Here is a 26,205-nt window from a genome sequence, read left to right on the forward strand (position 1 = left end):
CATGAAGGTTCAGGGGCAAGAGGAGTTCATCATGGGGGAAATCTTCGACTTCCAATGGCACTGAGAAAGACTTCAGTACCTGTTGCAGTGGCAGGGATACAGGCTGGAGAAGAACTCTTGGGAGCCAGATGAAAATGTACATGCTCCAAGGCTCACAGAGGAGTTCCACAAGAGGTACCCCAATAAACCAGGCCCTGGGATGTCAAGAGGCTCTCCTTGAAGGAGTGGCCTATTGTCAGGGATTGAACCTGGGACCTCCTAACACAGGAGGTCCCTACTGAGCTATCCAGCCCTTGGACATTTACCCTGTATGAGTCTCTGCCTTGTTCCTAGATCCTTAAAACCCAGTCCCTGTCCTGACCCCATCTCTGTTCCTAATCAGGCTCAATTTAAACGTCTGACTCTGCCACTGCACTAGTGCGATATTATTGTGCTGCACAGCCTTAGTCAAGCTCCTGTCCTGCCTGCTCCTCTGGAAATCCAAACTGAAACCTACCAATATTGACTTCTAGATTTCTTCCTGACTACGATACGCACCTCCTTCTTTGTACCGCAAACTAAGACCTACCGATACTGACCTCTGGCTCTCCTCTGACAACTCTTTGGACCTGCACGGCTACTACACCCATGGCTCTAAACCCAGCGCCAGAAATGCTACAACAGGAGTCTTCTGGTTTCTACTCCTTTAATGTCAGGTGACTTTGATCACTCTCAGCCTACTCCTTTGTGGAACACTCTCATTTTTTACTCACTCAGTAGATAAACTTGCCAAACTTTTTTTCACTTTTATAAATTCATTGCTATAAATAATTGTATTATATATCTTTACAATGCTCAGGGCTCTGCTTTTGTTTTTTGCATAAAGAGCACCAAATCACTTTCATAAATATAAAGTTAAATAGTCAATTATTTGAGGGCAGCTATGCAATACTAACTTCAGAAAAGTCCTCCCGTAGGCATCCATGGTTTTATCATTTAGCTCTATGGGGGTATGAAGGGAAGAATTTTGGAAGTAGATAATTAAAATATAAAATTTAGATAAACTAGCAAGTTATTTGATAACATTTGCGGAACTTTTATTGCGCATTAAGGCCTCATGTCCACGGGGAAAATCAGATCCGCTGCAGATTCTCCATGGAGAATCTGCAGCGGGTCCCTCCTGCCCCGCGGACATGAGCGCCGAAAATAGCAATTTAAAAGTATTTACCTATCCGGCGCGGGCGGGGAATGTCAGCTGTTCCTCACGGCCGGATCTTCATTTTCGGCCGGCGGATGAATTCCTGACGCCGGCGGCACATCGCCGGCACGTCGTCGACGTGCCGCGCGCATGCGCCGGGCACATCCGCCGAGCCGAAGCAAGGGAGATGCGGCCGTGAGGAACAGCTGACATTCCCCGCCCGCGCCGGATAGGTAAATACTTTAAATTCCTATTTTAGGTCTCCCGCGGATCCGGACGGCTTCCATAGGCTTCAATAGAAGCCCGCGGGAGCCGTCCCCGCGGGAGACCCGCATGAAAATGGAGCATGGTCCAGATTTTTCCATGCTCCATTTTTTTTAAAATCCCTTTTATTGACGATCCGCGGGTATTTATCTACCCGCGGGTGGTCAATGCATCCCTATGGGATGCGGATCCGCACGCGGGAGATCCGCTGCGGATCCTAAATCATATTTTGCCCGTGGACATGAGCCCTAAGAGTTGAAGTTGGAATGGTTGCCACGGACAACACTGTACTTGTCTGTTCTACCGCTTATAAATGATTCTTAGAGTAATTGCAGAATGACTGTAGAGGGCACATTAATTCTAAAATTTAATAAGGATTTCAGATCATAAGAAATCCAAGAGAAAGATGATTGACAGAGTGAATAATAATATTTTATAATACTTGGCCAACTCTAAACAATATATTCTGATTACAGGACCTTTAATCCCTTAAAAACATGATCTATTGTGGCCTTAAGGACCAAGCCTTATTTTTCAAATCTGACTTCTGTTACTTTATGTGGTAATAGCTTTGAATGCTTTTACTTATCAATGTGATTCTGAGTTAGTTTTTTCGTGACATATTAAAGTTTGTTGGTAAAAAACTTTTCATCAATAAATTTTGTCTTTACCTAAATTTCCTGAAGATTTGGAAAAATTTGCAGTTTTCTAACTTGGAGTTTTTTTCCTTGCAAGATAGATAGTCAAACGCCACAAAATAGTTCATTATTAATAGAGATGAGCGAGCACCAAAATGCTCGGGTGCTCGTTACTCGGGATGAAATTTTCGCGATGCTCGAGGGTTCGTTTCGAGTAACGAACCCCATTGAAGTCAATGGGCGACTCGAGCATTTTTGTATATCGCCGATGCTCGCTAAGGTTTCCATTTGTGAAAATCGGGGCAATTCAAGAAAGTGATGGGAACGACACAGCAACGGATAGGGCAGGCGAGGGGCTACATGTTGGGCTGCATCTCAAGTTCCCAGGTCCCACTATTAAGCCACAATAGTGGCAAGAGTGGCCCCCCCCCTCCCAACAACTTTTACTTCTGAAAAGCCCTCATTAGCAATGCATACCTTAGCTAAGCACCACACTACCTTCAACAAAGCACAATCACTGCCTGCATGACACTCCGCTGCCACTTCTCCTAGGTTACATGCTGCCCAACCCCCCCCCCGCGCGCGTACGACGCAGTGTCCACAGCGCACACCAAAGTGCCCCTGCGCAGCCTTCAGCTGCACTCATGCCACACCACCCTCATGTCTATTTATAAGTGCGTCTGCCATGAGGAGGAACCGCAGGCACACACTGCAGAGGGTTGGCACGGCTAGGCAGCGGCCCTCTTTAAAAGGGGCGGGGCGATAGCCCACGATGCTGTACAGAAGCAATGAAAAATATAATCCTGTGCCACCGCCATCAGGAGCTGCACACGTGGGCATAGCAATGGGGAACCTATGTGCCACACACTATTCATTCTGTCAAGGTGTCTGCATGCCCCAGTCAGACCGCGTTTTTTTATAAATAGTCACAGGCAGGTACAACTCCGCAATGGGAATTCCGTGTGCACCCACAGCATGGGTGGCTCCCTGGAACCCACCGGCTGTACATAAATGTATCCCATTGCATTGCCCATCACAGCTGAGGTAATGTCATGTTAAATGCAGGTGGGCTTCGGCCCACACTGCATGCCCCAGTCAGACTGGGGTTCTTTAGAAGTGGACACATGCAGTTACAACTCTGTGTGGACCCACAGCATGGGTGGGTGCCAGGAAGCCACCGGCGGTACATAAATATATCCCATTGCAGTGCCCATCACAGCTGAGGTAACGTCCGATTAAATGCAGGTGGGCTTCGGCCCACACTGCATGCCCCAGTCAGACTGGGGTTCTTTAGAAGTAGACACATGCAGTTACAACTCCCTGTGGATCCACAGCATGGGTGGCTCCCTGGAACCCACCGGCGGTACATAAATATATCCCATTGCAGTGCCCATCACAGCTGATGTAACGTCAGCTTTAATGCAGGTGGGCAAAAAATTAATTGGATTACACTGTAGGCGAGGGCCCCAAAAAATTGGTGTACCAACAGTACTAATGTACCTCAGAAAAATTGCCTATGCCCAACCAAGAGGGCAGGTGAAACCCATTAATCACTTTGGTTAATGTGGCTTAATTTGTAACTAGGCCTGGAGGCAGCCCAGTTAAAATAAAAATTGGTTCAGGTGAAAGTTTCAACACTTTAATGAGCATTGAAACGTATAAAAATTGTTTACAAATATTATATGACTGAGCCTTGTGGGCCTAAGAAAAATTGCCCGTTCGGCGTGATTACGTGAGGTTTCAGGAGGAGGAGCAGGAGGAGGAGGATGAATAGAATACACAGATTGATGAAGCAAAAAGGTCCCCGTTTTTGATGGTGATAGAGAACGATGCTTCCATCCGCGGGTGCAGCCTACGTATTGCTTAGGTATCGCTGCTGTCCGCTGGTGGAGAAGAGAAGTCTGGGGAAATCCAGGCTTTGTTCATCTTGATGAGTGTAAGCCTGTCGGCACTGTCGGTTGACAGGCAGGTACGCTTATCCGTGATGATTCCCCCAGCCGCACTAAACACCCTCTCTGACAAGACGCTAGCCGCAGGACAAGCAAGCACCTCCAGGGCATACAGCGCGAGTTCAGGCCACGTGTCCAGCTTCGACACCCAGTAGTTGTAGGGGGCAGAGGCGTCACCGAGGACGGTCGTGCGATCGGCTACGTACTCCCTCACCATCCTTTTACAGTGCTCCCGCCAACTCAGCCTTGACTGGGGAGCGGTGACACAGTCTTGCTGGGGAGCCAGAAAGCTGGCAAAGGCCTTGGAGAATGTTCCCCCCCCCCACTGCCAGACAGTTGTAATACATCACCGGCAATATAAGGGATACACCAGCTGATACCATGACGCGTTACGCGTCATGAGGCTTTCCCCTCACTACCCGGCAGCCTTTCCATGCCGGCGGCATTACATCATGTGACCCAATGACGCAGATTGCGTCATCAGGCCCCTCCTTCACCGCTCGGCAACCGGACCATGCCAGCGGCAGTAGATTAAGAACAGCGCACTATTCAGGGTAGCTGAGCGCGTTATTGGGCTCCTCCCCACCGTTCGGCAATTAAGCCACACCGGCGTTATCATATTAACAACAGCGCGCAACTCTATGATGCAGAACGCATCATTAGGCTCCTCCCCCAAGTTCGGCAACTAGATAATGCCGAGGCCAATATAAGGTTATTGTTCTTAAACACCACTATACACTTTACTTTACCTCTTAGGATCAGTGTAATTTAGCTCGAATGAAGTTTCATCCTAAATACTCCATCATTACATATATAGTACGGCCACCAGATCACATGGTGCCGCTGACGTCATCAGTGCACGCCCATCTTTGGGAACGCTGGATACACAGCACAGATGAACATGGGAAGGGTATGTCTGTTCTTAATTATGTATAAATATGTGTACTGTGTATTTGTTTTACATGTTAATAGCTTGAGAAAGGTGCCTTATTTTGCACCGAAACGCGTTGCCGTATTAAAAATTCTGTTTGATTTCAACAACTGGAGAATTATCTTGCTACTTGGAGCACAGCTCTATACCCTGTGGTGGACACTCTGGGGAGGGGGCATCTGTACATCATACCCCCCTCCTTCCAAGTAAGTGTTTTATTTCACCACTGTCTACACGTGAATTTGTCCTCAGTGCACTTCACCTGTGAGCGCAGATCCTTTTTTCTGACGTTTTTTTTTCTCTTTCTTTATTATATCTGGGGGAGTTCTTCATCTAGACCCCCCAGCTTGCATCTGCAGCTCTCCTTTATATTGAAGGATTGGAGCACTGAGGAAAAGACACCTTGTGACCGCATCCACACAGCTGAGCTAGTGTGGATTGGATCCACCTGTGGCGCTCTCTACTTTTTCCACTTCTATTAATGAGCATTGAAACGTATAAAAATTGTTTACAAATATTATATGACTGAGCCTTGTGGGCCTAAGAAAAATTGCCCGTTCGGCGTGATTACGTGAGGTTTCAGGAGGAGGAGCAGGAGGAGGAGGATGAATAGAATACACAGATTGATGAAGCAAAAAGGTCCCCGTTTTTGATGGTGATAGAGAACGATGCTTCCATCCGCGGGTGCAGCCTACGTATTGCTTAGGTATCGCTGCTGTCCGCTGGTGGAGAAGAGAAGTCTGGGGAAATCCAGGCTTTGTTCATCTTGATGAGTGTAAGCCTGTCGGCACTGTCGGTTGACAGGCGGGTACGCTTATCCGTGATGATTCCCCCAGCCGCACTAAACACCCTCTCTGACAAGACGCTAGCCGCAGGACAAGCAAGCACCTCCAGGGCATACAGCGCGAGTTCAGGCCACGTGTCCAGCTTCGACACCCAGTAGTTGTAGGGGGCAGAGGCGTCACCGAGGACGGTCGTGCGATCGGCTACGTACTCCCTCACCATCCTTTTACAGTGCTCCCGCCAACTCAGCCTTGACTGGGGAGCGGTGACACAGTCTTGCTGGGGAGCCAGAAAGCTGGCAAAGGCCTTGGAGAATGTTCCCCTGCCTGCGCTGTACATGCTGCCTGATCTCTGCGCCTCCCCTGCTACCTGGCCCTCGGAACTGCGCCTTCTGCCACTAGCGCTGTCGGATGGGAATGTTACCATCAGTTTGTCCGCCAGGGTCCTGTGGTATAGCATCACTCTCGAACCCCTTTCCTCTTCGGATATGACAGTGGAAAGGTTCTCCTTATACCGTGGGTCGAGCAGTGTGTACACCCAGTAATCCGTAGTGGCCAGAATGCGTGTAACGCGAGGGTCTCGAGAAAGGCATCCTAACATGAAGTCAGCTATGTGTGCCAGGGTACCTGTACGCAACACATGGCTGTCCTCACTAGGAAGATCACTTTCAGGATCCTCCTCCTCCGGCCATACACGCTGAAAGGATGACAGGCAAGCGGCATGGGTACCCTCAGCAGTGGGCCAAGCTGTCTCTTCCCCCTCCTCCTCATGCTCCTCCCTCTCCTCCTCAACGCGCTGAGATATAGACATGAGGGTGCTCTGACTATCCAGCGACATACTGTCTTCCCCCGCCTCCGTTTCCAAGCACAAAGCGTCTGCCTTTATGCTTTGCAGGGAACTTCTCAAGAGGCATAGCAGAGGAATGGTGACGCTAATGATTGCAGCATCCCCGCTCACCATCTGGGTAGACTTCTCAAAGTTTCCAAGAACCTGGCAGATGTCTGCCAACCAGGCCGACTCTTCTGTAAAGAATTGAGGAGGCTGACTCCCACTACGCCGCCCATGTTGGAGTTGGTATTCCACTATAGCTCTACGCTGCTCATAGAGTCTGGCCAACATGTGGAGCGTAGAGTTCCACCGTGTGGGCACGTCGCACAGCAGTCGGTGCACTGGCAGATTAAACTGATGTTGCAGGGTCCGCAGGGTGGCAGCGTCCGTCTTGGACTTGCGGAAATGTGCGCTGACCCAGCGCACCTTTCCGAGCAGGTATGACAAGTGTGGGTAGCTTTTCAGAAAGCGCTGAACCACCAAATTAAAGACATGGGCCAGACATGGCACGTGCGTGAGGCTGCCGAGCTGAAGAGCCGCCACCAGGTTACGGCCGTTGTCACACACGACCATGCCCGGTTGGAGGCTCAGCGGCGAAAGCCAGTGGTCGGTCTGCTCTGTCAGACCCTGCAGCAGTTTGTGGGCCGTGTGCCTCTTCTCTCCTAAGCTGAGTAGTTTCAGCACGGCCTGCTGACGCTTGCCCACCGCTGTGCTGCCACGCCGCGCAACACCGACTGCTGGCGACGTGCTGCTGCTGCTGACACATCTTGATTGCGAGACAGAGGTTGCGTTGGAGGAGGAGGAAGAGGAGGAGGGTGGTTTAGTGGAGGAAGCATACACCGCCGCAGATACCAGCACCGAGCTGGGCCCGCAATTCTGGGGGTGGGTAGGACGTGAGCGGTCCCAGGCTCTGACTCTGTCCCAGCCTCCACTAAATTCACCCAATGTGCCGTCAGGGAGATATAGTGGCCCTGCCCGCCTGTGCTTGTCCACGTGTCCGTTGTTAAGTGGACCTTGGCAGTAACCGCGTTGGTGAGGGCGCATACAATGTTGCGGGAGACGTGGTCGTGCAGGGCTGGGACGGCACATCGGGAAAAGTAGTGGCGACTGGGAACCGAGGAGCGTGGGGCCGCCACCGCCATCATGCTTTTGAAAGCCTCCGTTTTCACAAGCCTATACGACAGCATCTCCAGGCTGATCAATTTGGCTATGTGTACGTTTAACGCTTGAGCGTGCAGGTGCGTGGCGGCGTACTTGCGCTTGCGCTCAAACACTTGCGCTAGCGACGTCTGGACGCTGCGCTGAGAGACATTGCTGGATGGGGCCGAGGACAGCGGAGGTGAGGGTGTGGGTGCAGGCCTGTAGGCACTCGTGCCTGTGTCCTCAGAGGGGGGTTGGATCTCAGTGGCAGGTTGGGGCACAGGGGGAGAGGCAGTGCTGCAAACTGGAGGCGGTGAACGGCCTTCGTCCCACCTTGTGGGGTGCTTGGCCATCATATGCCTGCGCATGCTGGTGGTGGTGGCTCCCCAGCTGATCTTGGAGCGACAAAGATTGCACACCACTGTTCGTCGGTCGTCAGGCGTCTCTGTGAAAAACTGCCACACCTTAGAGCACCTTGGCCTCTGCAGGGTGGCATGGCGCGAGGGGGCGCTTTGGGAAACAGTTGGTGGATTATTCAGTCTGGCCCTGCCTCTACCCCTGGCCACCGCACTGGCTCGGCCTGTGCCCACACCCTGACTTGGGCCTCCGCGTCCTCGCCCGCGTCCACGTCCTCTAGGCCTACCCCTACCCCTCAGCATGGTGTATTACCAGTAGTGCAGAAACAGAACGCTGTAATTAAATGTGCCGCTTATTGGCCTGTGGTTGGAGGCTGACTTCGCTTACGGAACGCACAGCAGAGCCAGGAAAGAATTTTGCGCAAGCCTGCTGTAACACTTAGCTGGCTGCGTATGAATTAGGACAACTACCCCCAGCAGAGACCCAGTACACTTGTGGACAGGAATACAGCGGTGATGTAAGAGGCAACACAGAGGCAGGAAAGAATTTTGCGTAAGCCTGCTGTAACACTTAGCTGGCTGCGTATGAATTAGGACAACTACCCCCAGCAGAGACCCAGTACACTTGTGGACAGGAATACAGCGGTGATGTAAGAGGCAACACAGAGGCAGGAAAGAATTTTGCACAAGCCTGCTGTAACACTTAGCTGGCTGCGTATGAATTAGGACAACTACCTCCAGCAGAGACCCAGTACACTGAGGACGGTCACAGGCAGCCCAAATAGATTTTTTTCCCAAATGTTTTTGGAAAGGCCCACTGCCTATATACACTAAATATGTCTTCTGTCCCTGCCTCACCACTACTGGCCCTGGACAATGTAAAATTACTGCAGGACGCAATGCTCTGCACGGCCAATATACAAAAAAAAAAAAAAAAGTGCAACACTGCAAAAAGCAGCCTCCACACTACTGCACACGATCAGATGTGGCCCTAAGAAGGACCGTTGGGGTTCTTGAAGCCTAAAATAACTCCTAACGCTCTCCCTATAGCAGCTCCGGCACCAGCAGCACTGTCCCTGATCTCTGTCAGAATGCATCTGTGGCGAGCCGCGGGAGGGGCCGATTTATATACTTGGGTGACACCTGATCTCGCCAGCCACTCACTGCAGGGGGGTGGTATAGGGCTTGAACGTCGCAGGGGGAAGTTGTAATGCCTTCCCTGTCTTTCTATTGGCCAGAAAAGCGCGCTAACGTCTCAGAGATGAAAGTGGAAGTAACTCGAACATCGCGTGGTACTCGCCTCGAGTAACGAGCATCTCGAACACGCTAATACTCGAACGAGTATCAAGCTCGGACGAGTACGTTCGCTCATCTCTAATTATTAACATTTACCATAGGCCTACTTTATATTGCAATCATTTCTAACCGTTATTTGTTGTCTTAGGACAAAGTATATGTGTTTAGCTGTAATTTTTCACATTTACTACCAAATTTCAGAAGCTGATTTTTTTAAAGGACCAGTTCAGTTCTGACATGGATTTTAAGAGCTTATATTATGAGAAAACCCCAAATGCATCACTCTATTTTAAAAACTGCACCCCTTAAAGTATTCAAAATGGCATTTAGAAAGTTTATTAACCCTTTAAATGTTTTACAGGAATAAAGGACAGTGCATCAGAATTGAGAACAGTTCCATTTTTTTGCAAATTTTCAATTTATACCATTTTTTATTTAACGCAGCAGAAGTTAGTAGAGAAAGAAAACTGAGCTTTTATTACCCGAATTCTGCAGTTTTTAGGAATGCCCCATATGTGGACATAGGTTGCTTTTTAGGCACATGGCAGGGCTCAGAAGGAAAGGAGTGCTGTATGGCTTTTGGAAAGATTTTGCTGGAAGAATTTTCAGACACCATGTTGTATTTGCAGCCCTGGAGGTACCAATACATTTTAAACCTTAAGAACTTACCCTATTTTGGAAACTAGACCCCTCAGGGAATTCATCAAGGGGGTTAGTAAGCTTTTTGACCCTACAGGAACATTGTGATTTATTTTTTTTTATATTTTGATTTGAAAGCCAAAAATTAAAATTTTTTCCCGTACTATATATGTTTAGATTTTAAAGTTTTGCCAGAGGCAAAAGGAGAAAAAGAACTGCATGATGTTATACCAAATTTCTCCCGAGCATGGAAATACCCCATATGAGGACATAACCATCTGTTTTGGCACATGGCAGGGCTTAGAAGTGAAGGATTGTCATGTGGCTTTATCTATTAGTTGTGCAGAGTACAGCAGGGTAAATTATAAAATTGTGGTTCAACGCAATAATAAGATTAGAATTCCAGGAAGGTGTTGGTCTGGATATGGATTTCTGCAGCAGATTCTGGAGTATTCTGTAGCTTCCTAATTGCAAAACTCTGATATACGCGTGTATAAGAATTCAGACTGAGACACGTGTCCAATGTGAAGCTTACAGAAAGTTCTGGGGAAAAACAATCCCAGAGTTTCTTTTATCAAAATACATAATAACTGCCCTTTATGGGCATATAACATATTACATACGTAATGTATATTTATTTTTATTGGTTAAGCTATAAAGAATCTCCTCTCTTCCCCCGCCTCCTCAGGCCCCATGTACAGACTAGCCTTTGTTCCCTCAACATGTGGTCAGGCAAAGACCAGTTTCTTTGTCTCAGAAGTGTTGAGGAGAGGGGGGTAGGGACAGGTAACCTCCCAAAATATGCTTTCAGTTTCACTGCATACCTATGTAATTTAATCCTAGAGTGGCTGCATTGGAACTTTACATTGGACTACTGTTATAGCACACTACAAATCAAGTCAAATCACTACAGCTGTGTAATACATCTAGTTTTTACAAATCAATAGATATTTTACGCTAATTAATCATCATTTCTACTACAATCTCCCCCTTGAAATGTCTATTCTCTAACCTTCCCTGGTAATTTTCACAGTCCTCTCCGATTGACCCACCTCGATAACCCAAATCTAGGCAGGCCCTTCAAGCAAACCAAGGCAAGCTCTCTGAGCCAACCACGGGGTCTTCACAGCTCTTGCAACTGGATCACAGCTAGCCTGGGTCCCCTGTGGTGACCGATTTATAATCCCAAGGGGGGTGATCTGGCCCTATAACTGGAGCATGTTGTAGGTTGGGATTAGCGTGTTCAAGGGGGTGGTGGACTTGTCCACTCTGTCTGGGGATGCATCCAGCAAACTCATTGAGAGAGCGGCTTTTTCAGCAGCAGTTTCACAGGTCTTTCTGACACAGAGGATAAAACAGCAGGCTAAAATGGAAAAGATAGTCAGTACACATACAACAGCGATGCCTATCTGGGCCAGGATCCTTTGCCCCCCGCTCATCCATGAAAGGTACTGGTCCCAAGGGTCAGTTATCTCTGAGTTTCCCGTGTTGTATGGGATGTAGGTACAACAAATTTCCCCTATTATCTTACAGACACACCCCTTTAAAACTAAAATCATATCTAAGGCCATTCTATTTTGAAAAGTCATAGTTGCGGTAGGTCCTAATTGGTCAGCTAGTCCCTGTAAGGCATCTCTGGTATAATTTATAAACCACTGCTGATTATAATAAATATAATTAATCCAGTCAACATTTTTATTTACCGTAATGATTGGAAAAATGGACCCTAATCCAGCTTTAACTTGGTCTCTAGCTTTAAACTCGTCAGGTACCCCCCTTGGCTGTCCTATGGCGTCAATGTACACGGATAGATCAAAACTACCACCAGGAGCCTCTCTTTTCGCTCTATGGTAATTATTGGGGGTAACCTCATTATCCTCAATGCTGTCTGACAGGATGTGGAGAGGCATACGGGCTTTTGCTAAGGCACACTTCCCTGTCCAATTACCTTCCAGGCAGGTCCTCAACCTCATGTCCCCACAAAGCCAGTAAACATCTCCTAAGGACTGGACCTGGTTCTGCGTCCATTCTCCTGCTAGTGTACTGTAGGAGGAGCAATACCCATTGGTGAGTTCCCCCAAATCTCCCTTCACCCTGCCTGTTTGCATAGCAGGTGTAGTTTCCAGGGTAGACAGTAACGCGCTTCCTGGGGCAAGGCACTTAAGTGGTTATAGAGCATTCCTTTTTCCACTTCTCACAAGTAGTGTAATTAGTGGAGGTGTTAGTGAAGAGACTAAGGAAACACTCTTTAGCATCTGCAGGGAGATTTAGGGGGACCGTCCCCAAGTGTGGTCTGGCACTACCGCACATAAAACAGTTAGACCTGTCGCTCTTGTTAGCATTGTACCTCATCCACTCCAACCAGAGATTCGGGTCAGAGTAGCCAGTCTCTACTGTCATGGTGTCCTCAAAGATAGGGCCTGCTATGGTCATCATGTCCTCCAAAGTCTTTACTTTAGGGCGTAGGGGGTTAGTTATGGGCACAGGACTTAATTATGGGCACGGGGCTAGGTGAAGGCTTCCATTCGGGAGCATCTGGCATATCTCTTATAGCGGCAGTCTTCTTCCCAGACGTTATCAGTGATGTAAACATATTGTATTCCCCGGGTATATAAGACATATAACCAGCTGTACCGGGCTGAATCGGGCCCGCGGTGGGATTTTGCTCCTAGACATGGGACCACAGTACAATAGTCGAAGGAATATGTGGCTACTTGAGTGTTAGATGAGTTACACCAGAAGGTAACCGTACCCTCATCTTCCGACCAAGGATTCCAGTTGCCACCCTCCTCTCTCACTAGCCCCAACGAGAGCAATGTCCACAGCATGACTAAGCCTGTTCTCCCAGATCTGAGGCTTTCTTACAGTGTGACGCGTGGATCCAAGTGGGTCTTCCAGCTAGTTTCATAGCTGTGGCAGTAGTCAGAAGCACCTGGTAGGGACCATCAAATCGAGGCTCAAGAGGGTGCTTCCTGAGGAACTTCTTAACATACACCCAATCCCCAGGCTGCAAGATGTGTGTCCCGGTGTCCGCCTCTGGGTCTGGAAGAGAACACCTGTGCATAGACTTTGGTTAGTGCTTTGGCAAGGTAAATGACATACTTAGTCGACACATCAGATTGTAATTGTATTATACTGGGGATAGTAGCAACCTAGCCTTGGGGCTGACCCAAATGAGATCTCGTAGGGAGGGCATAATCCTCTGGGTGTATATCTAACACTGAATAGGACTATTGGGATACAGTCTGTCCAGGGTAGCCCTATTTTCTGTGTCATTTTAAGCATCTTTCTCTTTAGCGTGCCATTAAGTCTCACCACCTTTCCACTACTCTATGGGTGGTAGGGTGTGTAAAAGGCCTGGGATACACCCAGAGCAGACATGACGTGTTGCATTATTTCACCTGCAAAGTTTGTACCTCTGACTCAATCACTTCTGGTACCCCATATTTGCAGATTACCTAATTCATGACCTTCTTTGTGGTTACCTACTTGTTTACCTTGGTAACAGGGTAAGCCTCCAACCTGAAAAGACATCAACAACAACAAGCACATATTCATACTTCCCAACAGGTGGGAGCTGAATGTTGTCAATTTGCAATCCCTGAAATGGGTAGAGTGGTCTAGGCAAGTGTCTTTGGGGCACTTTTACCTTCTGTCCTGACTCGCCTATGGCACAGATCATGCAAGTTTGGACAAATGATGCAGCAGCTACAGAGAACCTAGGAGTCACACGTCCTTGTTCAAGCATCGATGTCATTGCTGCTTTTACTAGATGTGTCTTTCTGTGCGTCAGCTGGGCCATCATGGGATACAGGAACTGTGGTAGGCAAGTACTGTGGACTGTTCGCCATACGCTGTCCTGAATTGCTGGGCAAAGTAGTACTCCTTTACTAGATTCCACCTTCCTCAAATCCTCCCAGTAGAATCTCTTCTTTCCCTGCAAATCACAATGCACATTTAGTCTATAACACAAAACAAAAGGAACAGACAGGTTTACTGGGGAATACTCTCAGTGGCTTAAAGTATAAATCTCATCTATCTGTGCAACAGCCCACCCTCTATCAGTAATCCCCAGTAACAAACCCTGCACACACTTTGGACAAGTTATTTGACTTTACACAAAGACTGACAATAATATGCAGTGACCAAGACCTCAACAATATTTGGAGTATCCAGCTGTCAAACACGACGGCTATAATCCCCACATATCCCTTCATATATGAAAACATAACACGCTCAATCATTCAAGTAAATGCGCCTATTTAAAATTTTCCTGGCCCTGCTCTCCAAGTGTATTAAGGCAAACCATGCACTTTTACGTAGGAGAGTATGCCCCGGGCGTGTTCCCTCAAAGCATATAGGAACACACTGTGTCCTGCTATACAGCCCAAGTCCCCCCTACTAAAAATTAACCCTCACAAAGTCTGTCTCTCGGTCTTGTGTACACCGTCTTTAACCTTCTCAAACACAACATTCACAGCATACAGAATACCCCTAGACAGGTTACACGGTGGAAATTTGAAGTAGGCAAAACTAAATTACCTGTCTTGGTGATTGCCAGCAGTCTGGCCTAGGGATAGGCAGATTAACAGTTCGAAGTCAGTTCACACAGGTAGATTAACATAAAGCAATCTTACCATGCTCTGTAGATTTTCGAGATAGTGCTATGGCTGGGTATTGTGTTCAATTTAAGGACATCCCTTTTGTCTTTATACTTGACATACAATACTTTGTCGCTGCATAGTGCCTTGATTTTACAAGAGTTTGCCCAAGCAGCGTCTTAGAGAGGCTTCTGATTTTCTTCTAGCAGTGACAAGTGCCACTGTTTTTCTAGGGGCGAAGCTCTTGAATGGGGGAACACTGATGTAAAAATGATCCAGGTAGAGGTGGTAAACCTAGTCCACAAGTGGGTGTACAAATTCCCATACAATTTTTGCTCTAATTCACAGGAAGGAGGGACATTAAATTTTAGTGTCCTTCCCTTGATAAATCCTGGGCTTGTGGGTGTACCCTGATGTACTCTTGCACAGCTTGTACATTTTCCCGCAGTTTTACTGGGCTGTTACTGGTAGAATTGAAGCCTCCCTTTGAAATGTACCAGGTACTCATCTACAGAAATGTTTTTCTCAGAGATGTATGCCTGGGCAACCTTAGCATTAATAAGCTCTATTACCTGATTTTATGTAAACGATTATAATTGACACTGACTAAACTAACACTACACTGACACACTGATCACACTTTACTAACTACAGTAATATCCTGATGACACCACACTACCTATACTAACACTACACCTTTACTACCTATATTAATACTGATGGCTGATGGCTATATTTTTTCTTTTCTGGACACAGCCCTTTCTCTCCAACTGCCAATAACACGCTGTGGTGGTTGGAGAGAGAGCTTGCATTGTAAATAGTATGAACTAGGGCTGCTGCGTTCTAATTGGTTAGTTAGTGCTGACTGACCAATCATACAATTGCTGGGGCAGGACCACTGTCATTGGTCCTGCAGCAGCAAGTACTGATAGGCAGTGTTGCCGCGATTGCCATGGCAACAACACTTTAAACACAGGACATAAATGTTTACACCATGCGCTATGTACCATAAACCCATGACGTAAATGTATGTTTTGTGGAGTTAAGGGGTTAATGATCATGGTCATTAGCTCCTCCCTCTGCCCCCCCCCTACCTGCCAATTTACAGACAGTACAAGAACAGGCAGATGAAAGGGATTAAGATATCACTACCGATCAGACAAGATAGGGTTTGTTTGTAGTTTGTAACTATGGAGACAGATCTGCATTGGAGCTGCATGTACAAAAGGAAAATAAACAGTCAAGATTATTAACTTCATTGCTATTGTAGCTGCATTTGGGCAATAAAAAAGGGTACTTGTGGGTTATCTGTCACCACTTTCAGTTGTGATATCAGGCCATACTTATGTGTTAAAAACCCTATTTATTATTACTTAAACTTTTTATTTCATCCACACATAAATATTTATAATATTATTCAGGTGGTATAAATGTGACCACAGGCTGCAAGATAGATGTGAATGGTATATATGAAGAAAGGGGTGACAGATAACCCACAAGTACCAAAAAAAACTGCTTACAATGGTAAACATGTGTTTTAACCCCTTACCATCCCACAAGCCTGGACTCGCAATTTTATGAGCTACATCACTTATCTCCACTGATCTGAAGCAGAGGCTGACTGTTATGAAGTTGGCTCCTCCCACTAGATTAGCATGAAACTAGGGGGATTCCCTGAGCGGCCACAAACTGCCAGGTGAGCTGCTAACCCTCTAGCTGTTGTAACTTAAGGTGTTATCCTAAGAATCATTTTCATAGCACTGCTGGGAAAGGAAATGCAAATCAATGGTGATGCAGGCTTCCCAGAGAGCTTTTCATGCTTTGGAAGAAATGTAGTTACCTTCCCAGGAAAGTGATCAGGTAGATATGCTGTAGCTTTCAATGCAGAGCGAGGGAAGTGAAGGTAGGGCAGTAGAGACTCACAATAAAGTACTTAGTCTAGGCCCAGAGAACAGGAAACAGGGAAAGTGCAAGAAACACTCATAAGTTCTGACTGGATAAGGTGTCTCTAAGGAAAGGAGGTGGCTTAAGCTACCTATACAATAAGTTGTCTGTTGGCCCAACGCCTCTTCAGCCAATAGCTATCTTGCCAGTCCTCCACACACATACATGCTTGGCAGATCTTGCATGTGTTTTATAGGTGGTGATGGGGAGTAAGTTGCTGTCAGATTTCTCTTTCGGCAGCTTATCTCCTGAAAACAAAAAAATAGAGTAGTTGAAATCCAACTGTCCAATCCTTATCTCCCCCAACATCTGCTGTAGGAGAGAGCTGAGTGGCTGCCATACACATCAGATGAGCAACTGTTGAGGTTTGTGATAGGCTGACTGCTGCCTGAAAATAGAGTTCTGGCAGTGTAAACGGAGGTGCGGCACTAGAGCTGTGGAGATGCATTACAGGTTAATATGGTCTTGCTTATTATTTTTGGGCATGGTCAGCTGTTGTAAAAAAATTAACTTGGAAAACCACTTTAAAGCTTAAAAATATAATACATCTAGCCCATGAATGCTCTAAAGCAGCCATGGAGCCGTTTTTGAAGCAAAAGTTTCTTGTGAAGCCCCAAGGTGTGGTCGGAGGAGGGGTTAGGGGCGTGGCTTATCACAACATGATTTTTATCTCTGTAATTATAAAAAAGACAGGGCCATTTAAAATAAAAACAGATAGGAACACTGGAGCACTGGATGGGCTATTGATATACATTATATTTAAAAATTAACATGTTGCTGAATTAAACCCCGCTCCATATGTCAATATCTGCACAGGTTTTGTGCAGGTTTTTTTCCACAGTGTGTGGATGAGATTTTCAAAATCTCATCCAGTTTGCTGCTACAGCTACTGTAAGCTCTGTAGCAAATCCGCCCTATTTAGTAATAGTGATCCCCTATATTGGTGGTCCCAATAGTAATTGCGTCACCTATATTGGCCCGAGTAATAATAGTGCTCCCTAGAGTGCACTAGAAGTAATAGTGACCCCTATTGCAGCCCAAGTAGTAATAATGTCCTCTATTGCAGCCCCAGTAGTAATTGGCTTCCTCATTGCGGACCCAATAGTACTAGCACCCCCTATATTGGCCCCAATAGTAATAACATCCCCTATATTGGCCGCAGTAGTGATAGTGTCCCCTATTCTGGCAGCAGTAGTAATAGTGACCCTCTATATTGGTGGGCTCAGTAGTAATAGTGTCCCCTATATTGGTGGCCCCAGTAGTAATAGTGACCCCTATTGTGAAGGTAAGACGGCAAACATTTACACTGCTTCCCAGGTATGCATTTAGCATAGCTCATAATTATGGCCCAATATGGAAGGCCAGACAGTTTCTTACCTCAGCAGGACAGCCAATTAAGAATGGTGCAGCTGTGCGGAGTCTCATGGAGGCCCTATTTCTACCTGACAAAGTGGAAAGCTCACACCAATTCTTACACTGGAGAAGCAAGAGGCAACGCCCTCGCAGAAAGCACAGCAAAGGCATCAGCCCTCAAGCCGTGGAAGAAAGAAGAAAAGAAGATACTGACAGCATAAGTCTGAGACAAAAACTTTGGACATTGACTAAACTTAAGACATTGATAAAAATTTGGACATTGACATGCTAAGGACTTCACAGTTACAAGCCAGCAAGGAAGAAAAGGACAATTGGACTAAAAATGGGAGCAGCAGGACAGGATGGCATATGGCGAACAGTCAACAGAACCTGCCTACCATGGTCTCTGTACCCCATGATGGCCCAGCTGATCCATGGAAAGATACACTTATCAAAAGCAGCAATGATGCCGATGCTTGAATGATGACGGATGGCTCCTAGGTTCTCTGTAGCTGCTGCATCATTTTTCCAGTCTTGCATGATCTGTGCCATAAGCAACTCAGGACAGAAGGTAAGGTTGCCACAAAAAGACTTGCCTAGGCCACTCTACTCATTTCAGAGATTGCAAATTGACTACATTCAGCTCTCACCTGTTGAGAAGTATGAATATGTGCTTGTTGTTGTTTATGTCTTTTCAGGTTAGAGGCCTACCCTGTTACCAAGGTAAATGAGCAGGTAACTGCAAAGAAGCTCATGAATGAGGAAATCTGCAGATACGGGGTACCGAAGGGATTGAGTCAAACAAAGGTACACACTTCACAGGTGACATAATGCAACACATCATGTCTGCTCTGGGTATATCCCAGGCCTTTCACACACCCTACCATCTATGAAGTAGTGGGAAAGTAGAAAGGATGAACGGTACCCTGAAATTAAAAATACAAAAGGCAATGGAGGAAACGGGCAAACCTTGGACTGAGTAACTACCATTAGCCCTTTTTTCAGTTACATACATACCTAATAGGAAGATAGGATTGTCTCTCTATGAAATTTTGTTCGGCATTGTGCCAAGACTGGACCTGTACTTTCCTCAACAACTGTGGGCACAGTTTGGGACACTGATTGACTATGTACAGTCTCTGTACATAGTCAATCAGTAAAGTAAACGTCTGAAAGTAACACATAACCAAGTGTTCTCTTCTATTCCAGATCCTAATTCTTTTGAAGGTACACATGACCTGCAGCCTGGAGATTGGGATGTCATCCGGAGACATGTGAGGAGAATGCTGGAACCCAGACTTGCTGGTCCCTACCAGGTTCTGTTCACTACCAGCATTTCAGTCAAAGTGGAGGGAAAACCAAATTGGATTCACGCCTCACACTGCAAAAAGACAACCAAACCCCAGGGGCAATGAGGCCTGTATCCCTCACGGCCTGCGGTATAACTGTCATGGTTTTTGCATTCTTCCTCTTTGGCTTCCCACCAGCTAGGGAACCAGAGCAGCTAAGGCATAGAAGGGAATTAATGCAATGGGCAGAAGGGCATCCCAATATGTGATAATACTTGGCCTAGAATGTATTGAATATTACTAATATGTGTATGGTAAATCTTAAGAGCAGTGAAAACATACTGCATACCTGCTCTGTGGCAGTACCTACCTCAATTTCAGAACTAAAAAGTGTATTTTCAGTGATTCATAATGACACAGAGGTAGAGGAAAATGATATTCAAAATTTTGTAAATATCTATGACTACTGTCCAGGGTGCCCACAAGTAGAACACACCCAGAGGGCAAATATTACTATGTTTCAAATCAGACAGGTGGCGGGAGCAGAAGTCTGTTATAACTTTCACCTGCAACAAGTCTGTTATAGGGAAATGTGCACAAATATCACTCAACCAGGTGTCAGCAACATCTGATTCAATGATATAGTATAACTGAACAAAATACCAAAGTATGACCAACTGTATGAAATGTAACAGCACTGTAAAAAGTCCTAGTCACTTTAGACATGTTAAGTTACCTACAGGTTAAGCCTTTTCTTGCGGGAATATTACATATCATTTGTATATTGTTGGTGCCAATGTAGACCTTCATTAATGTCTCTATGTATGGGATGTTTTGGGCACGCCAGAAAGAGTCTTGATGAAATTCTTAGCTTAACTACACCATAGGCAGAAGTAATAATAATGTAATCTGTTATTTTACTTTGTGGTAATTTTCTTTTTTTTTTTGAGTATCTACAATCTTTGGATATTTTGTAGAATACGAAAACAAGCAAACTATCTGAAGTCTCTCCTGCTGCGATATTGTTGAAATAGTCACTTGTAAAGAGCCATGACGGTGGGAATCCGGCATACAAAGTCTGGCTTGGGTGAAGTAGTACCGTAGAACATACCACAAATATGGACTCTTTCTCATGATGAACTGTTTCATATGGGGGATGTTGTAAGGGCTGCCCTTAAAGCCCTTAAAGATGGACTACAAAGACTCCATGTTGTTTCTTTTTGCATTTGCTTGTCTGCTATAATACACATATATATATTTGTATGGTTTTCAACTTTCACTTAGAAATATGTTAGATTTTAGTTGAATAATCCACCTGGAAATATTAATTGGAATACCACAAGGTTTCTGTCCTGTTCTTATCTTTAGATATTACTTGCTAACGAGCTTACAGGAATGTATCTTCAGATTAATACCTGCAGAGGAGGACATATTGATAAGAAGCTGATATGTTTTAAATCACTATATGTGCATATTAATTTTAATTGTATTTGGAATAAAGCCACTCGCTTTGTAAAATCTCATAAAAATTGAGTATATGAGACAATAAACCAGAATGCTACACAGATACCACCATCTCTGTGTGTCTCTGTGTTCTTATGATGGGTCATATCACATTAACTTAGAGCCCAGCAGCATATAAGCAATCTATTGAATTTCCCTAGCAGCATATTCTGAAGTGTAACTATATATTGACCCTGCAGACTCCCATTTTTAGTAATTGCCCCCACCTTTTTGTCAATATCTGTGTATGTAAAATATGTTCACACTAAATGCACCATAGAAAGAAACACCAAGAAAGAAACTCTACATTTATTTAAAAAAAATGGAAACCATACATTTATTAGAAGACGGGTGGGCTCTAATTTGGAAAAGTTCTGACATGTCATAATATTGAAGCCAGTGACACTGATTCTCATTCTATTGTTCTTTAAGTGTTTGTGACATGCTCTGCCCCCTTAGGCCCTGCATTTGTCATAACATGATCCATCAGACTTTAAGGTCAAGTTTAAATACCCTCATGGCTTTCATCATCACAGTTCATATTCTAGTGATTGCTTTCTTCAAGGCTTTTTTTACCTCTTGATTTCTCAAACAGTAGATGACAGGGTTTAACAAAGGGGACAGAACACCATAGAGAATAGATGAACCTTGGACAATGATGAAGGAGCCTCCAGAACGAGGATGATTGTAGTTGAAAATGCCAGCAATATAGAAGATAGTGACAACTGTGAGATGTGAGGAACATGTAGAGAAGACCTTCTGTCTTCCTTCCGTAGAGCGGATTTTCAAGATAGTAGAAATGATATGTATGTAGGAATTCATCACAAGTAGAAAAGGCGACATTCCGAAAAATACGGTAGCCATGTTTATCAACATTTGGCTGCTGTGAATATCACTGCATGCTGCTTCTAACATTGGAAAAATGTCACAGAAGAAATGGTTGATATGATGATCTCCACAGAAAGTTAGCTTTAGGGTCATGGAAGTATGGAATACGGCATCCAACACCCCACAAAAACAGCACCCAGAAGCAAATCCTAAGCAGAAAGTCTTATTCATAATGATGTGGTAATGGAGAGGGCTACATATGGCCACGTATCGGTCATAAGCCATGGCGGCTAAGAGAAGACATTCAGATCCCCCGAAACAGACAAAGAAATAGAGCTGTGTGATACATCTATGGTAGGATATCCTCCTGTTCCCTGTGATAGCATTGACCAGCATAGCTGGAAGGGTGACAGAAGAATAACAGATATCTAGTAAGGATAGACAACTCAACAAGAAATACATGGGGGTCTGGAGATGGCTGTCCATCTTAATGATGCTGAACACTGCAAAATTACTGATGATGATCATTATGTAAATGGAGGCCATTAAAATTGAGCAAACAACTCGTCCTTCCAAAAATCCTAGTAGGACAAAATCATTCCATGTTTTATTTTCTGCTTCCATCCAATTTACTTCCCTAACCTGAGGAAAGAAGAGAAATGAAATTGATTATCTCTGAAGGTTCCTTGTTGAGGAGCTGCTAAACTGACTTCTTGCTATTGATTTGGACAATTTAGTGGCAATATTCTCTATGGCTAGACTAGTGTTTTCCTCCAGATTCTTGGGCATTCAGAAAGCAGAAATTCTGAGAGTTCAAAAATATATACGCGCAGAAATTTATCTACGGCTTTGCATCAGTATTTTGGTTTAGAAAAAAGTCACAAAGTTTGGCGCACATCATATTTCCACTGAAATCTGCGTGTCATTTCTGCGTGAGAAGCAGCATATTTATCATTATTAAAAACAGAAAAGGGTTAAATTGTAGTACAGCAGTCTAAGACGTTCCAAATGTATTAACCCATTAATGACTAGAGTGTATATGGTGGTTTAATGACTAATTTTATTTGTTGTCCTACCAAAATCATGTTTTAATATATTTTTATAGAACTGTTTTTTCCTATTTAGGTTTTATTAGACAAAATTTGTGCAAAGCTAAAATAAAAATAATCTTTAAAATTTATAGTTCTTTACTTTTTAAATGTTTTAATTCACACTAAAGTGAAGTATTAGAATGGGAATTTTGTTTTAGTGATTTTGATACATAATATGTGTAAGGTCCACTGCTCGTATCTGCCACCCTCATGCGATGCCGGGCAGCTGCAAGCGTCACTCCCCTCTCTCTGTGTGTATGGATCCTACATGTCTGCTTTCGTCCAGCACTGAGAGGGTTAACCAGGTCTCTGGCTCTCAGCTCACCTGTAGAAGTAATAGGCGTTACTCCTTAATTTAAGGTGGATTGTGGCACTTTCCCTTTGCCTCAGAATTGCTGTGCCTTAGGTTCTGACACTCAGGTCTCTTACTTCTTTGTGGTCAGTCTTATCTGTGCCTTCTAAGTCTCCTTCAGCCTCCTTGTATAGGCTTTTTGTATTTCTTTCTTTGTGTGCATTTTGTTTGCTGTCAGTTCCCATTCCTGTCTATGGTTTGCCCTTGCCCTTTCCTGCATCTGCGTGCTCCTCTGTCTGCTACCGGTTCCCACATTTGCTACCAAATCAGGGATAGTCAGACCTGAGGTTCCATCGCAGGGCCTCCCTAATCGGGGTGATCACCTTGCTTGAAGGTAAGGTTCTTCCCATTCCCTTTGCAACCAAGGGTCAGTCTCTCTTTTCCCTTTCTTACCATAGGAGTCAGCTACCAACCACAGCAGGACAGGTCTAGCCTTGGTTGGTTGGTCCAGCCTTAATATGTACTTTTTAATCTATGTTATCCATGAGGTTATTTAACATCTCTGTGGGACATTCATTCTTTATAATTTTTATTTTTTTATTTTGAAGTTTTCCATTGTAGCTGGGGCATCCCAGCCCTAGTTCTAAGGAAGTAACATCTTCTGTGGCAGAGCTGATATGGGTCTGCTAAAACTTAGCAGCAAAGGGATATCCAGTGATGCCGTGATTCCTTTGTTATAAAGAATCAGCGTTATTGCCTCTGCATATGTACACCACATAGTGATCACTAAGCAATATTTAGGCTGCAAACGATAAGGAAAAAAACATTATAAATCACCGATGTCTTCTTCTCAGTGTCCCTGGCTGTCAGGGACAGATTGCTGCAGCAGTAGCTGGTAGCCCATATGAAACAGTTGGAGTGTTACTGTGTTTTCTTATTTTACTGCATACAGTATATTGATTTTTATACTTTTCAAATCTTGTTGCTAGACCAAATAAACACATACATAGCTCAAACCAGACATTCTAAATGAGTATAGACCCGAGACCAATTCTCTTCAATAAATACAGGTTCAGGCCAGACTCTCTAAATAAATATAGAGCTCACACCAGATCCCATGCAAAAACACCAACCTAAATAAATATAAACTCCAATCCAACCCACCCTAAATTAGTACATATCCACACCAGACCCCTTAAACTAATATAAACCAGTACACTTAATAAATACATGCCCTAGATTATACTCTTAGACAAACAGGTTCAACCCTCCTAAATACATATGGTACCCCAGACAAGATCCCTAAATTAATACACAGCTCAGACCAGGCTCTGCAAAAATTCACCTCTCCATTGCTGCAGCTTACAATCCTCTTCAATCTTTTTGTATTGGTACAATAGTCAACTGCTAAATTTTGATAGTGTAAGAAAATTTATAAAAAAATATGTAAAAAATTATAATGCATATGTCATTGCTAGCTTGACAATTGTGATAAAATTAATTACATTAAAAGGAAAATAAAAAAAATAATGTAAAAGAAATGTTATAGCTGAATACTACATGAGCAGAACAGTGGCATTCGCTTTCTTCCATCTTCTTTTCTTTCTTCATATCTAGAGCTAAGGTTCTTTCGGAAATCTAGAATTTGTACATAATGTGAGAGATACAGTACATCCAGATCCACACAAGGACTGTGCAGGCAGACCACTGCTTAGGAAACACAAGGGATGAACAATTTTATCATATGGTGCCCAATACAAGCTCTTAAGAATGTTCTCTTGAACATGTAATAGGTAACCAGAGATTTTTTTCTCTGCATTTCTCATTGACTGAAGAGGAATGGAGGCTTATGAAAATCTATGACAGATCACCCACTGCAACTTCCAAATACTCAGTATGAAACCTACATAATGTCCAAGATATCTTTGCTGCAAAACGGAGACATTAAGGTCACCTTCTATCTTCTACCTTACCAACTCTGGTCTAAAAAGTTCACTAGAACCAGCACTGAGACACATCCAGATCTCCATAACCTGGGCCAAATATTTGATAAAGAGGATGTACAGTCTAAAAGAACATTTACTATATTATAAACGCATGATAAAAGATTACATGGGTAAATTCTTTGATCCCGGACAACCACTAGTATCTGGAAAGAGAGGACCCAATACAATGATCTAAGCTCATCTGCTCTTCTTAGAGGTTTTATGAAGAAACTGACTTATACTGTAAAATAAAAAATACTCCCCGGGTTCTGAAGAGCAGGTGAGCTGCATACAATTAATATTGAGTCATAAGAGAATAATGTGCTTTCCAAATTGTTAAGATGGAATATTTCACATTGGTGTGCATGTTCGTTTTCCAGAAACTGTCCGATATCTAGAGAGTAGACTTGTATTGTCAGCTTCCAAGTATTGGTGAATAATGAACCTTGTCCTATATAGAGGAGATAATACTAACTCACCAAGGACTTGCAAGCAGGGAGCTAGACTCTTGGGTAATTTACAAATAACATTAATTTACTTCTTGAGCCCCCAGAGCAGTTCTGATTAAGATAACTGCTTTGGTAAACTGTTTATTATTGATCTGAAAAGTTCTACATTATATTTTCATATTTTTTTTATCCTGGAAGCACCTTTCTACTGAGCTCAATGCCGCTCCCTGCTGAGTAACACACTTTATGAAAATTAACAGAACCTTTAAATTTTTTTCTGTAATGTACTTGTATGACATTTTGTAGTTTGTGGGCTGATTTGTAGTTTTCATAGAAACTATTTTGGAGTAAATAAACTGTATTGAACTATTTTTATGAGTTTTCTGAGTCAAGTGGAAAGGAAAAACAATTTTGCCATTATTTTCTGTGATTTATTTTTAAAGTGTTCATTTTGTGGTTAAAAGTGTTAAGGCAGCATTTTACAGTGTGCAGAGCAGTGTTTTTCAGCCTTTTTGTGAGCAAACAGTAAGAAACGCAGCCAAAGTAAGCTGATCATGTCACCACTCTTATTTCCACTCTTGGTGGCATAGTAAGCAGCATTTTTAACACTGTAAAGTGCTGGTAAACTGCATTTTACAGTAATTTTAATGCACCTCAGTCGTTTCAATGGGCAATGTAGAGCATCAAAAACACCCTGCAATGCTCTAAAACAGAATATACAGCATTCAATTAATTATGCACTAAAAACACTGCAATAAAACACTTGTCTGAGAGATCCCATTGAAATGAATGGAGGCTTAGTCAGACTATTTTAGCGGTCATTTTCAAAATGCCTGCGTGAAAGAGGCCTAACTTTATCCTATGGGTTG

The 26,205-nt window shown here is 44.3% G+C and overlaps 2 protein-coding genes across 2 annotated transcripts in view; both read right to left on the reverse strand.

Moving 5' to 3' along the window:
* The window catches only part of LOC136571738 (olfactory receptor 5V1-like), a 34,475-nt gene extending 16,036 nt beyond the window's left edge, over positions 1 to 18,439 (reverse strand). The window contains exons 1-4 of the mRNA XM_066572371.1: positions 18,298 to 18,439; positions 16,712 to 16,794; positions 13,651 to 13,938; positions 13,491 to 13,523 (exon numbers count right to left, since the gene is read on the reverse strand). Coding sequence (XP_066428468.1) covers positions 13,491 to 13,523; positions 13,651 to 13,938; positions 16,712 to 16,794; positions 18,298 to 18,439 — 546 coding nt within the window. The remainder of the gene's footprint in view (positions 1 to 13,490; positions 13,524 to 13,650; positions 13,939 to 16,711; positions 16,795 to 18,297) is intronic.
* A 2,789-nt stretch (positions 18,440 to 21,228) lies between these two features.
* Positions 21,229 to 22,143, reverse strand: LOC136571739 (olfactory receptor 8U3-like). The gene has a single exon (XM_066572373.1). The coding sequence runs from the start codon at positions 22,141 to 22,143 to the stop codon at positions 21,229 to 21,231; it is 915 nt and encodes a 304-aa protein (XP_066428470.1).
* Positions 22,144 to 26,205: the final 4,062 nt, after the last annotated feature.

Source organism: Eleutherodactylus coqui, chromosome 6 (assembly GCF_035609145.1).
Source record: "Eleutherodactylus coqui strain aEleCoq1 chromosome 6, aEleCoq1.hap1, whole genome shotgun sequence".
NCBI classification, from domain to species: Eukaryota; Metazoa; Chordata; class Amphibia; order Anura; family Eleutherodactylidae; genus Eleutherodactylus; species Eleutherodactylus coqui.